Source organism: Mobula hypostoma, chromosome 20 (genome assembly GCF_963921235.1).
Source record: "Mobula hypostoma chromosome 20, sMobHyp1.1, whole genome shotgun sequence".
Taxonomy (NCBI): domain Eukaryota; kingdom Metazoa; phylum Chordata; class Chondrichthyes; order Myliobatiformes; family Myliobatidae; genus Mobula; species Mobula hypostoma.
Window position 1 is genome coordinate 10,154,446 of NC_086116.1, and position 13,409 is coordinate 10,167,854.

The 13,409-nt window shown below is 43.8% G+C and overlaps 1 protein-coding gene across 1 annotated transcript; it reads right to left on the reverse strand.

Moving 5' to 3' along the window:
- Positions 1-7,546: 7,546 nt before the first annotated feature.
- On the reverse strand, positions 7,547-12,927 carry LOC134359322 (ATP-sensitive inward rectifier potassium channel 8-like). Its single transcript, XM_063072380.1, has one exon. It carries the CDS (start codon positions 12,290-12,292, stop codon positions 11,051-11,053), a length of 1,242 nt encoding a protein of 413 aa, XP_062928450.1. The 5' UTR covers positions 12,293-12,927; the 3' UTR covers positions 7,547-11,050.
- Positions 12,928-13,409: the final 482 nt, after the last annotated feature.

Consider the following 13,409-nt stretch of genomic DNA (forward strand, 5'->3'; position numbering starts at 1 on the left):
AAAAGACCCTATCATTTTCATCTCCACCACCACCGCTGGCAGCACATTCCACGCACTCACCACTCCCTGCGTAAAATACTTACCCCTGACACCTCCTCTGTACCTACTTCCAAGCACCTTAAAACGATCCCCTCTCATGCTAGCCATTTCAGCCCTGGGGAAAAGCCTCTGACTATCCACACGATCAACGCCTCTCATTATCTTGTACACCTTTATCAAGTCACCTCTCATCCTCTGTCGCTCCAAGGAGAAAAGGCCGAGTTCACTCAACCTGTTCTCATAAGGCATGTTCCCCAATCCAGGCAACATGCTTGTAAATCTCCTCTTCACCTTTTCTATGGTTTCCACATCCTTCCTAGAATGAAGCGACCAGAATTGAGCACAGTACTCCAAATGGGGTCTGACTAGGGTCCCACATAGCTGCAACATTGCCTCTCAGCTCTTAAATTCAATCCCAAGATTGATGAAGGTCAATGCTCTGTATGTTGTGAAGTGCAGAGCTTTACAACATTCAGGGCAGGCAAGTCTGTAGATAGGAAAAAACAGACAATTTTACAGGTGGGTGACTAGATAAATGCTTAATGGACAGAGACATCAAGTGATATGAAGTTAAAAGAGTTAAATGGACTCCAAGGTGTGATTGGCCTCTGAGCAGGCTTTCCCTATTATTCTGCTATCTCATTCCTAATTCTCCCACTTTTTCATTGTGAGAATTTCCAATCTGAAAAATAGACTGCCTGGATTTGTCCAGGCAGACAAATTCACAATTCTGCAAAAGCATTTCAAATAAAAAGTAATAAAAAGGAAAAAAAACTACAAAAAAATCCAGTTAGGTAATTGTAAGGAAAGGTGGGAGACGATTTGCCTAATCCACTATAGCTAGATAATGCCCATCCAGTCTGATTTCTCTCAGACTCTTGTGTGAGGAGTAAGTTTGAGTTAGGACATCAGGAGAACTTCCCTACCACCATTAAATGGTGTCAAAGGATCTTTCATTGACAGCGTAGGTAGGCTTCCATTTACAGCCTTATCTGATCCCATTCACAGCTGGTGAGAAGGGAATCATGGGAGGTGGGTGTGCACCAGGAAGAAAAGTCCTTGTAACTTTCAGCACCTTCAATCAACTGCAGGTGATAATGTGGATAGAACATAAATTGTCTCAGACGTGCAGTAAATAGACCTATGGTATCTCAGCTCCATTGACCCAGATTCAATAGTGACCTTTGGTTCAAACTTGTAGCAAATCCATAGGTTCTCCTTGTGACATCATGGGTTTCCTCTGGGTGATCTGGTTACATACTACATCAGAAAGGTATGTGGGTTCAAAGTATCTATATACATCACCATATGCTACCTTAAGTTTCATTTTCTTGCAGACATTGACACAAAATACAGACATAGAATAGAATTTGTAAACCTATACCTAAGCAAAGTCCAAGAAACAACCTCCCCTTCGTACCCCATCCCTTATTTATTTATTTATTCATTTATCTATTTATCTATCTATCTATCTATTAATTAATTAATTAATTAATTTATTATTTCTTTTCCCTTTTATTCTTTCTTTTTTCTCCTTCAGTCCCCCTCACTATTACTCCTTGCCCATCCTCTGGGCTTTTCCCCCCTCCCCCTTTCTTTTTCCCTAGGCCTGCCATCCCATGATCCTCTCCCTTCTCCAGCCTCGTATCCCTTTTGCCAATCAACTTTCCAGCTCTTAGCTCCATCTTTCCCCCTCCTGTCTTCTCCTATCATTTCGGATCTCTCCCTCCCCCTCCCACTTTCAAATCTCTTACTATCTCTTCTTTCAGTTAGTTCTGACGAAGGGCCTCGGCCTGAAATGTTGACTGTACCTCTTCCTATAGATGCTACCTGGTCTGCTGCGTTCACTAGCATTTTTTTTGTGTGTGTTGCTTGAATTTCCAGCATCTGCAGATTTCCTCGTGTTTCGGAGAAACAACCAAGGGGCAAAAGAAGCCAAATTGTGCAAATGAGAAAAAAGTAAATAAATAATACTGAGAACATGTGTTGTAGAGTCCTTGAGAGTGAGTCTATAGGCTGTGGAATCAGTCATTATTGGGGTGAGTGAAATTATCCTGGTTCAGGAGCCTGATGGTTGTAGGGTAATAACTTTCTTGACCCTGGTGGTGTGGAACCTCTTCCCGAGTGGTAGTACAATCATTGTAGGAGGTGATAGTAATTGGTAGGTATTTGTCCATTTCCCAGAGATATAATCTGGGGAAGTTGATGGGGATGTAGTGACAATAAAAAAAGAATAGTATAATATTAATGTAGATGAATGTGTGATGGTCAGGGCAGACTCACTAACCTGTTTCAACGTTGTGTGATTCTCCAAAAATCAATTCTGATTCATTCATAGATCCTGCTTACTGCCGGTCTCAGCCTAATCTCCAGTAATAGTGTTTTTTTCCAGAAATAAATGGTTGATAAATTCACACTGTTTTAATAATCACTTACATTTCCCCAGCTGTCCAGGATTATCATTCAGTGAAAAGAGGAAACATGATTTTTCAACTGCAAAGTAATTTTTTTTGGAAACAATTCAGGATTAACTAACCTAAAATATGTACAGTTTAAATGAAGATCAACTGACTTGTGACAGTGACAGACTCTGAAGTCAGGTTTTTGCAGGCTAGGCTGTGTTGAAAATCTTCTCTTTTGTGGCTTTACAGAAGAAAACCAGTTTTCCATAGGATCTAACCCAGATGTGATATTCCACAGTGTTTTCAAAATAAGCACAAATCAGCTTCAAATTAAACTGGAGAAATCAGCCAGACCAGGTAATTTGTGTATCTTTATGACAATGATGCAAATAACTGATCAAAGAAAATACAATGAGAGTTCAATAGCTACAAGATGTACATTTTAATGCAATTAAAACAAATTCCCTTGTGCAAAAAATAAAGCGTGCTGAAATGTAACTTTAAACAGCCTTTGTGGATTAAAGGTGCTGGACAAATTGAACAATTATTTAATATAATGAAATGTTTTGAACCGTTATTTAACCTTTCACTTGTGTGAAATGCCAGTTCCATCCAATACTCACATTCTCCAAATCTGCGTTTCCCACTTGTTCCCTTGTTTCACTAAGTTTTTGCATCGTGTCAGTGAACTCCTTGTGGGATTTTACCCTATATTTGCATTGTGGTGAAGAAAAGTCACCTGCACAAACATTGAAGGGCTTATCTTGTAGGTCTTGGCTTAATGGCTGTACTCAAGTCAATGACAAATATCAAAAGTTTATATTAACCAGAATATAGTGCTTTTAAAGCAAAGCACTTCATGATCCTTTTCAGAAGAAAGGCAACGCTGTTATTCACTCTATCCTGACAATAACCTGACAATAACGACCCAAACTATGCCTAAAATAAACAGTCATTCTTTTCATTTTATGTAAAGTTTACTTCATATGAAATAGCTGTCATCTTTTCAACAGTACAACAGTAAACAAACTGTCAAGGTATAAGGAGCTTTGTGAGTCTATGAGGCTGTGGTAAATGCCCTATAGTTTCCCTCTCTCTTAAATTAACTCCAAACACAATCTCCTAAAGCAGTATTAAATAAAACAAGTGCTCTAAAGAACATCCTTGTAAAAAAAGGCCCCAAACTTATTTATTGAAACTGTTATTTTGAACATCCATAATAATATCAAGTTTAATGGTGTTCATATTAAGATTTGATGTGAGTCCTCTGCACCATACAGTATACTTATAAATTACTAGCGCCATGCATGCTTTACAAATAGAAGTCCAGATTTCTTTTCATTTCTTTCCAGATCTATCTTCCACAGCCTTCCTAATGTTTGGAATTCAGCAGATAATATAACCAGACTTTATTTGAAATGACAGGCAGTAAGTTAACATGTTTCCATGAGAAAGAAGTAATTTCAGCCCACTGAACATATGCTAGCTCACAGAGCAGCCACAGAAAATTAATAATTTTCCCCTGTAATTTATCAATTTCCCCTGGATTCTTCCACTTACCTGCACACTAGAGGCAATTTATATTGATTTATTAACCTAACAACCTGCAAGGAAACTGGTGGAGAATGTGAAAACCCCATATAGATAGCACCTGAGGACAGGATTAAATATGGGTCACTTGAGATGTGCCTCTTGCCTTAAGTAGTTAGGTTTACTTTAGTTACATTTTATCTAGTTAAGATAATATTATTTTCTTCACACGATTTAGATTATAAGAATATAATACATTGGAGCAGAATTAGGTCATTTGGCCCATTGAATCCAGTGGTGCAGTGCTAGCTGGAGCACACCGGAGTGCGTCCAGCACATTTTTAACAGAAAAACCAAAATAAACAAGCTAATTAATTAGGTGCCGTCCAGGGTGATTTGAGTATCTCAGAAACTGCTGATCTGCTGGGATTTTTACGCACAACAGACTCTGGAGTTTACAAAGAATGGTGCCAAAAACAAAAAAAAAAATCCAGGGAGTGGCTGTTCTGTGAACGAAAACATCTTGTTAAATCCACTGGCTGGATGTTTTTTTGTTTTTGGCACCATTCTTTGTAAACTCCAGAGTCTGTTGTGCATAAAAATCCCAGCAGATCAGCAGTTTCTGAGATACTCAAATCACCCTGGGCGGTACCTAATTAATTAGCTTGTTTATTTCGACTTTTTTCTTAAAGATGTGCCAGACGCACTCTGGTGCACTCCAGCTAGCACTGCATCCCTGACTGAATCTGCCCCACCATTCACTTACCTTCTTTCCATAACCTTTAATGCCCTTAGTAAATCAGTACTTAGAATCATAGAAACATAGAAAATAGGTGCAGGAGTAGGCCATTCGGCCCTTTGAGCCTGCACCGCCATCTATTATGATCATGGCTGATCATCCAACTCAGAACCCCGCCCCAGCCTTCCCTCCATACCCCCTGACCCCTGTACCTATCAACCTTCTCTTTAAATATACCCAACAATTTGTCTTCCACAACATCTATGGCAATCTGACTAAAGAAATTCCTCCTCATCTCTGTTCTGAAGAATAGCTTTCTATTCTGGGTCTGTGTTCCTTGGTCCTAGACTGTCCCATTATTGGAAACATCCTCTCGAAATCCAATCTATCTATATATTTCAATATCTGATAGATTTCAAAGAGCTGTCTCTGCCCCCCCCCACCCCCCACCCCCATTCTTTTGAGTTCTGGTAAGTACAACCCCAGGGCCATTAAATGTTCTTCATACTGTACATTCCTGGGATCATTCTTGTAATTCTCCTACTGGATTTCCTCAGCACTTAGTGTTCCTTTGTTAGAGTGTTATTTGTCTCAGCTGATCTGTGCCCATGATGATCAGGAGTACAACTTTTATACCCAGAATTTGGTGAAATGATGAAATGATCCAGTAATCATTACAAGCAGTGTTAACTCCTGAACTCCTTCCACCAACAATCACCGGAAATATATGAGACAACACCACAATAATTCTCTTATTTCACAGAAGACAGAGTGGGAAATAGATTTTGAGTCAATGCTCTTTATTTTCATAAGATGTAAGAACAGGCAAGATAGAGGCTTCATAACAGGGATACAGCATTCCTTACATTCCTTGGTATATGACATTAATACATACATATTGGAGCTTGGAGGAGTGGAACGTGATTTTTTTTCAGATATAAAGTATTATCTCAACATCATAGCTGCTAAGAGATGTTTTCTTCCAACTAAAGAAGAAAGAGCTAGTCTGTTAAAGCTCCAAATGAAGATAAACATCTCTATCTATGAGAGCTTTTAGAATTTCTGCTTCCATCGGCTGTGGATACTTAGCCATTAATATATTCAAGGTGAGTTAGCTGGAATGTGTTATTCTTAAGAAGTGAGAAGATATGGAGGTTGAGCCAGAAAGTGGTTCTGAGTTGAATGGGAGGGGTTCGGAAGGTTTGAGTGCCTATAAGTGTGACCAATATGTTTCATAGACATTGAAGTACTTCTGGCATGCTTTGAACAGGAGCAGATGATCTGCATGCAATGAAATTCCACACACCCAGAATGAGATAATGACCAGATATCTGTATTGAGCAATGTGGCTAATGAACACTGCCATGCTTTTGTTCAAAATGAAGCTATTGCATCTTGTGAACTGGGATCTAATGTAGTTGTCCACTGCTCCCCAAAGAAAGATATTTTTGTTTCTGGTCTCCCCCAATTCAAGAAATTTCTAGCGATACAGTTTGGCAGCCATTGTGTCCCACTATATTTTGCTGTAACATTCCAGGTATTTTAAAATGATCAGCATTAACTAATGGAAATTAACTTTCTCCATGCATGATGTGTGCAAAACAGTTCACTACCAAGTAAATAAATGCAAGAGCATGTTGGAATTTAATATGCATTGCTAACATAAATGTCCTGATTACACTGTCAAATGCCGTCTGTGCTGTTTACTGAAACTGAGGTCTCAGATTTCTGTCTACATGTCCCAATAAGGCAGTGACTTGCTGACAGATTTCATTGGGCCATAATGTTGAGGGGGAGAGGTGGGGAGATAGGAGATTCTCCAGCTTACACTGGAGAATCGTCCGACAAGGGAAATAAGGGGATTAGTGTATAATTAGGGGAAATGAGTGCTTGATGAATAATATGGATCTTATGATCTGAAAAACCCATTTCTGTGCTGAGTGATACTGTGACTCTAGAAGCTGCACCCAGTCAAATCAAGCACTTCAGTCCCAGATCCCAATATATTCAATGGGGATTGTAGAGCCAAGGAATAGGAGACAAAGGAGTAGGATATATTACACAAAGCAGTAATGAGGAGAAAAATATTTGCCTTGTTAAATATTTAATCATATGATTTATGAGCATTTGGTGTACGTTTATTGTCCTAAAGGTTTATTTAATTATTCACTTCTGTCAGTAGTTTTCAATGTCTGAAATTTCAACAGTTTAAAAGCTCACACTCAAAGGTAACAGTACAGCCCTGAAGCACAACTGGTGGAGCTGTTGCCTCACTGGTTTGATCCTGATCTCCAGTGCTGTCTGCGTGGAGTCTGCATGTTCTCCCTGGGGTTTCTTGTAGGTGTATGAGTTTCCTCCCACCTCCCAAGGACTGCAGATTGAGGGGTTAATTGGCCACTGCATGTAACCCCTCCTGTATAGGTGAGTAGTAGAAGCTGGGGAATCTGATGGGAAACTGGGAGAATAAACTAAAATTAGTGTAGGATTGATGTAAATGAGTGTGTGCGGATCTGTGCAGATTCAGTCGGCCGAATGGCCTTTTTCTGAGCTGTATGACTATGACTTTCCCAACTGGGAACGTTTCACACAAGCTTTGCCAGCTGTCACAGACAATCATTGTCATGGTCCGGTCCGTGAAGTCCGTGTTCCGGTTCACGGTCCAGTCCGTGGTTCCTTGTTCCGGGGTTTCTGGTTTTCCCCAGTTTCCGTTGTGGGCACATGATTCTCGTTTTGGGGCTGAGACATAAATACCTCTGCAAACCAGGGCTTCCCTGCTGGACCATCCCTGTCTCCCCCCACGCCTTGCCCCGCCTCGCCCCCCCCCGCCCCCGCCGCCTTGTCTGACTCTCTGCCTGCTCACCTAGCCTGGATACCCCAACTGTATTGCTGAAGTTTTACTGCTGGAGCAAGACTGGAGCCTTGTTAGGTCAAGATAAGGAACTGTCTTTTGTTGTGTGGAATTGTCTGTCTGTGTCCACACCTTCACTAGGTAGGTCTGGCTGTTTGCCGCTACCTAGCGTTGGGAACTGTCTCTGTGTTCTTGCCTTTGCTAGGTGGGTCTGGCCGTTTGCCACCACCTTGTGTTGGGATCTGTCTCTTCATGTTCAGCGTTCTGTGTATGAGTCCCGGCCCTATGTCCTGTTCCCAAGGAGGGGTACCGGCTCTGTTATGTGTATGAGTCTTGGCCCTACGTCCTGTTCCCAAGGAGGGGTCCCAGCTCTGTTATGTGTATGAGTCCTGGCCCTATGTCCTGTTCCCAAGGACAGGTCCCAGCTCTGTGTTCCATGCTCCTGTCTCTTCTAGTCCAAGGCTTCATGCTCCTGAAGACCCTCATCCTGTCCGTGCCTAGTCCAGTGCTATCCGAGTCCTGTCCATGTGCCTTTACCTGTCTTTGTGTCTCACCCTACCCAGGAGTTCCTCATCCAAGTCACGTCCAGTCCTGTAGCCTCAACTTGTCTTGCCTAGTTCTGGAGTCTGAGCCCGAGTCAAGTCCCAGGTTCTGGGTCCTTGCCCAGTCTCTGGCTTGGAGTCCATACCCAAACCTCGATGTACCCTAGACTCAAGCCTCAAGACCCCAAGCCTGTCTCCAAGCCTCAAGCCTCCAGTCCTGCAGTCATGTCATGTCCTTGCCTGGTTTTGGGGCCCGAGCCCGAGGCAAGACCCAGATTCTGGGTCCTTATCCAGTCTCTGGCTCGGGGTTCAAGCCCAGGCTCCTAGTTCATAGTTCCTTGTCCGGTTTCCCTGTTCCTTGTCCTTGTCCTAGACCAGGTCCTGCATCCTTGTCCTGTTCCTAGTACTTCAGTGTCTGTGTCTTGCATTTCGGTCTGCCATCAACGCCCCTCCCCATTGTGACAATCATGGGCAGTCCTCCAAAATGGCCTCCTGATGAACAAATTGGTATCTCGAGTAAAGAGAGTCAAAGAGAAAGACCCCCTACTTGTGCCCTAGTTAAATGCAGATGTACGTAAACCAAGCTGTGAATCCAGGTATGTAGATGGCATGGACACCTTCTTTTAGATAAGTTTGTACAGGTGTATTTATCCCTTCAGTACATATAATTACCCTATGCTATTACTCTGAACAAAAGTAAACCATTTATCCCTCATATCCTGGCTGATATTTATTCCTCAATCAAGAATGAATTTAAAAAATGGAAGTCCTTTATGTAGTAAAATCAACAAAAACTTATAAACTCTAGTCTGGGGTAACTAAGCACAGTTCGGTTGTAGGATTGTCACAGATTTTGCAGTGCAACTAAATGGACTTACTTCCATGTTGTGTCTTTCATACCCCAGCTCAGGCTAAAACAATTCACAGCCAATAAAGTACTCTGGATGTGTATTCCCTCTAAGGAAGCATGACAGACAACTTGCCTACTCTGAGATTCCACAAATATCAATATGAAATAACACATTTTTAAAATTCATAATTGAGAAATAAATATCAACCAGGATATTAGGGATAAATCATCTACTTTTGTTCGGAATAATTGCATAGGGCAGACACAAGCTCATCTGAAAGAAAGTGTCTCAATTGTGTACATTTCAGGTCTCAGGTGTCAGCATGGAGTTTTCATTCATCTCTGAACTGGGAATTAAATCAAGCCCAAAGCAGAAAAAAACTTAGGAAAATTCCACTCTTCCCCCTCAACTCCCTTAAGCCCAGGTGGCGTGGTTGAATATGGACCACATGCATGTTGCCTGCTCATTTCCAATATGCACGAATGTAAGAATATGCAGAGGAGTGTACACAGCCTACCACACCATCTGAAATATCTACACGAGTTGCTGCCTCAGGGAGGCAACATCCATCATTCTTACCCTCGCCTATTTGAGGTCATGCTTACACTCAGCCATGAGTCAACCTATAGCTGGGGAAGTGATGATCCCCTCCAGACTGTTGGCGGCAACTTAATTTTCATTCTCTTACTTCTCTTCTATTATTTGTATAACTGTGCACTCCTAATCTACTGTGACACTGCAACTTCCTTTGGAATCAACAAAGTATCTATCTATCTGTCTATCAAAGGTCCCCACCAGCCTGACCATTCTATCTGCTCACAGCTGCCATTTGGCAAGAGGTACAGAAACCCAAAGTCCTACACCACTAGATTCAAGAATAGTTATTTCCCTTCAACCATTCCACTCTAGAACCAGCCTGCACGATCCTAATCAGTACAGTTTAGCACAATTCTGATCACTTTAAATATTTTACATTAAAATGGATTTGTTTTCTGTTCGCATTGTGTTCTTTGTTGTAAAAATTGTTTGTTTATTTTGTGTCTTGTTTTGTGAACGCTGCTTATCTGATGTTCTGTGCCTGTGATGCTGTTGCTGGTAAGTTTTTCATGCCACCTGTGCATAGATGTACTAATGCATATGATGATAAACTTGAGTTTAACTTTGACAATCTGCACTTTATATGGTGTTGCATGATAGGTAGTTTTATAGAAAAGGACGAAATTATAAATTTAGGATTGTAGTCCATAATTCTTGGGGCAGGGAGGGAACTTTACACTAGAGTGTAAAATCTGTTACAGAAACCAAACGCTAGTTTTCCAGACAAACTTAAAATGGTTAAATGGGTAGAATACCTTGCCCAAATTCAAAGTTGGCAGGGGAGAGAAGCACTCATGTGATTTATACAGAAAGAATGCAAAACAAAGATTTTCACTGTACTTCAGTAAATATGACAATAATAAATCAACTTAATTTAACTCAGTGCATGCAAGTCATCGTGAGTTGTTCTCCTGGTCCTCACTGGCGCCACTGTGGAAAAAAAGTGGAGAGTTGGAACAGTGAGTTTCATAATTGCCACCATTATCAATATAACCGGAAACGGGGACTGTCCCTTTCCCTGACCTGCTGAGTTCCTCCTGCTTCTCGTGTTTTTTTTAATATATGTATCACAGTCCCTGCCCGTGTTATTAGTGCTTATAATGCCGCTGTACTGCGAAATCAAGTGAACTAGTGTAAACATCATTGGACGCTAAGTTCAAATGTGCAACTGTCGACAAACATTTAAGGCTCCGATAATAATCGATGTAACGATCTCACTTTCAATATTAAAGGACAAAAACAAAGAGGTTGGTACTGAACCGTTCTTAATGAGTCGCATTTAGTTCCATCAGTTCGGGTGAAGAGTCTCGATCCGAAATGTCGATTGCCGAAACCCCTCCAGAAATGCTGCCTGACTTGCTGATTTCCTCCGAAGTTTGGTGTGTTCCTTGGTTAAATCACTGTGAACGGAGAGTGGCAAAGATTCCGTGTGGCATATTTGTTCATTAGCTCGGAGTTGGAGATCTGAAGTCAGCAGTGAATTCAGCAGTGCTGAGGTTGCATCAGTTAAACTCGGAGTCAGCAGCATCAATATTGCCTTCGGGAGTAACGAATTGGACTTTGGGGACCAGAAGGGTCGAGTTGTTCCTCCTCATCGAGTTGTTTCGCCTCATCGAACTCCGCTTCCTCAGCGAGTTCTGGTGCGAGAGCTCACTCTTCTGCAGGGTCTGGATCAGGATGGAGGGCTTCTCATCCAGCTCTCTGGCCGTGCAGCGAGGAGTCGCCACTTTGATCCTGTTGCCGAACTTGGAGTAATCCACCGAGTAGGTTCCGTCCTCCTCGGTCACGATCGGGACGAAGCGGTAGCCCCACAAGATCTCCTCGGCGATGTAAGACGTCCTGGCCTGGGTGGTGATGCCAGTGGTCTCCACCACGCCTTCCAGTATGACGATCACCTCCAGGTTCTGGTGCTGCAGGTCGCTGGCCGAGATCTCGTAGAGAGGGCTCCGCTTGTCTATAACGTGGCAGATGGTGAGCGGCGCCACCAAGAAGATGTTGTTGGTGTCGATGGGGTTGTCCACCAGGATGTCGATCTGGTGGATGGGGATAACCTCTCCCTCGATGGTGGTGGTCTTCTTCACAACCTGCATCCGGACCGAGGCGCTGATGATCATGCTCTTCCTCAGGTCGCCCACTCTGAACATGAAACAGAGCTTGCCGTTCCTCAGGCCGACCACGGCGTGCCGGCTGAAGATCAGGGTCTCCGCTCTCCGGTGAGCCTGAGCCGTCTTCATGAAGATGCAGCCCAGCATGACGGCGTTGATGATCAGCCCCGAGATGTTCTGCATGATGAGCACGGTGATGGCCATGGGGCACTCCTCGGTCATCATCCTGCCGCCGAAGCCGATGGTGACCTGCACCTCGATGGAGAAAAGGAAGGCCGAGGTGAACGACCTCACCTTGGTGACGCACGGCTCGAAGGACGTGCTCTGTCTGTGGTCCAGGTCTCCGTGCGCGAAGGCCACCAGCCACCACATCATGGCGAAGAGTAGCCAACTGCAGAGGAAGGACATGGTGAAGATGAAAAGGGTGTAGCGCCACTTCAGGTCCACCAGGGTGGTGAAGACATCCTGCAGGAAGCGACCTTGCTCTTGGATGTTCTTATGCGCCGCGTTGCAAGCTCCGTTCTTGTTAATGAAGCGGGGTTGGCGAGGACGCACGGTGTAACGGGGCTGCCGGACGTTCTCAGCCGCGATCCGGGCCAGGACGTACTCCTCTGGGATGATGCTCTTCCTGGCCAACATTCTGGCAGCATAGTCCTGACTTCACTCGGGCCAATGGTGTCTCCTTGTGGCTGTCGTTTAACCACAGGTGCGCAATAGTCGGGATCACCTTTCAAATCTCCAAATTCCTCATTCAGGTCAGGGAGAACTTTGTGGTGCATGCAAATTGGATTATGCAAATTTGGCTCCAAGGAATTCAAGAGTTCTCCGACTCGCGCGTCGCGTCTTTCTGTTCCCTCTTTTTGTTGATATCTTGAGGTTATGAGATTTTCCTCCGTGAGTCCCTGCCTTTTCCAGGGGTAATGCTGCCAAGGCGGGATCCCGGTGCCGTGATGGACAGCCTCTCCCCCAGCTACCTGCGACTTGCCGGGATGCTGCGGGAGAGCGCTATCCAAGAGCTGAATGGATCCAGGATCTGGACTTCAGCACGGTGCTGGGGAAGAGTGTCATCGCTGGGGGGATCCCACATCGGCACCGCCGGACCAGAGGGATGTGCCGCGTGGCGATGAGTAAGAGCCGGTCTCAAGGAGAGACAAACCGCGACGCTGCTCCGCAGTAACTAGGGCCTCAACAACCAGTCAGTTTTCAACTCAGTTCCCGAGCCCCCGGCTCGAACTTTCTGACGTAAATAGGAGGACCTTTCCTTCTTATTCCCAATGGGAAATCCAGAAAATAGAGGTCATTCTTTAACCCTTTCAGATCCTCAATGACATCAAAGGCACAAGAGATTGCGGATGCTGAAATCCGGAACAACAAAGTGCCGGAGGAGCTCAACTCTGTTGTGGTGGTGGGGGGGGGGGGGGTCGGAAAATATTGTCGGTATTTCATGTCGAAACCCTGTATCAGGAGTCAGTTGATAATTGTTGATAACGAAATGTCGACAACCCCTTTCCTCCCATAGATGCTATTCGACCCGTTGGGTTCCTCCAGCAGGTTGCTTGCTGCCCCAACAACTTCTGTTTTATTTGGCTTGTTTAATTAGAATGGTTTGATTCAGAGCAGAGGCTTCACTTCTCTAATGACCCTTGGAATAGTGGGGCTTGGACACTTCCCCACCTCCCGCGGCCCTGAGGTACGATAATTCCCTCCCCCCCCCACCCTTTTCAGTCCCAAAGAGCGGCAGAACCCGTAAACTAGT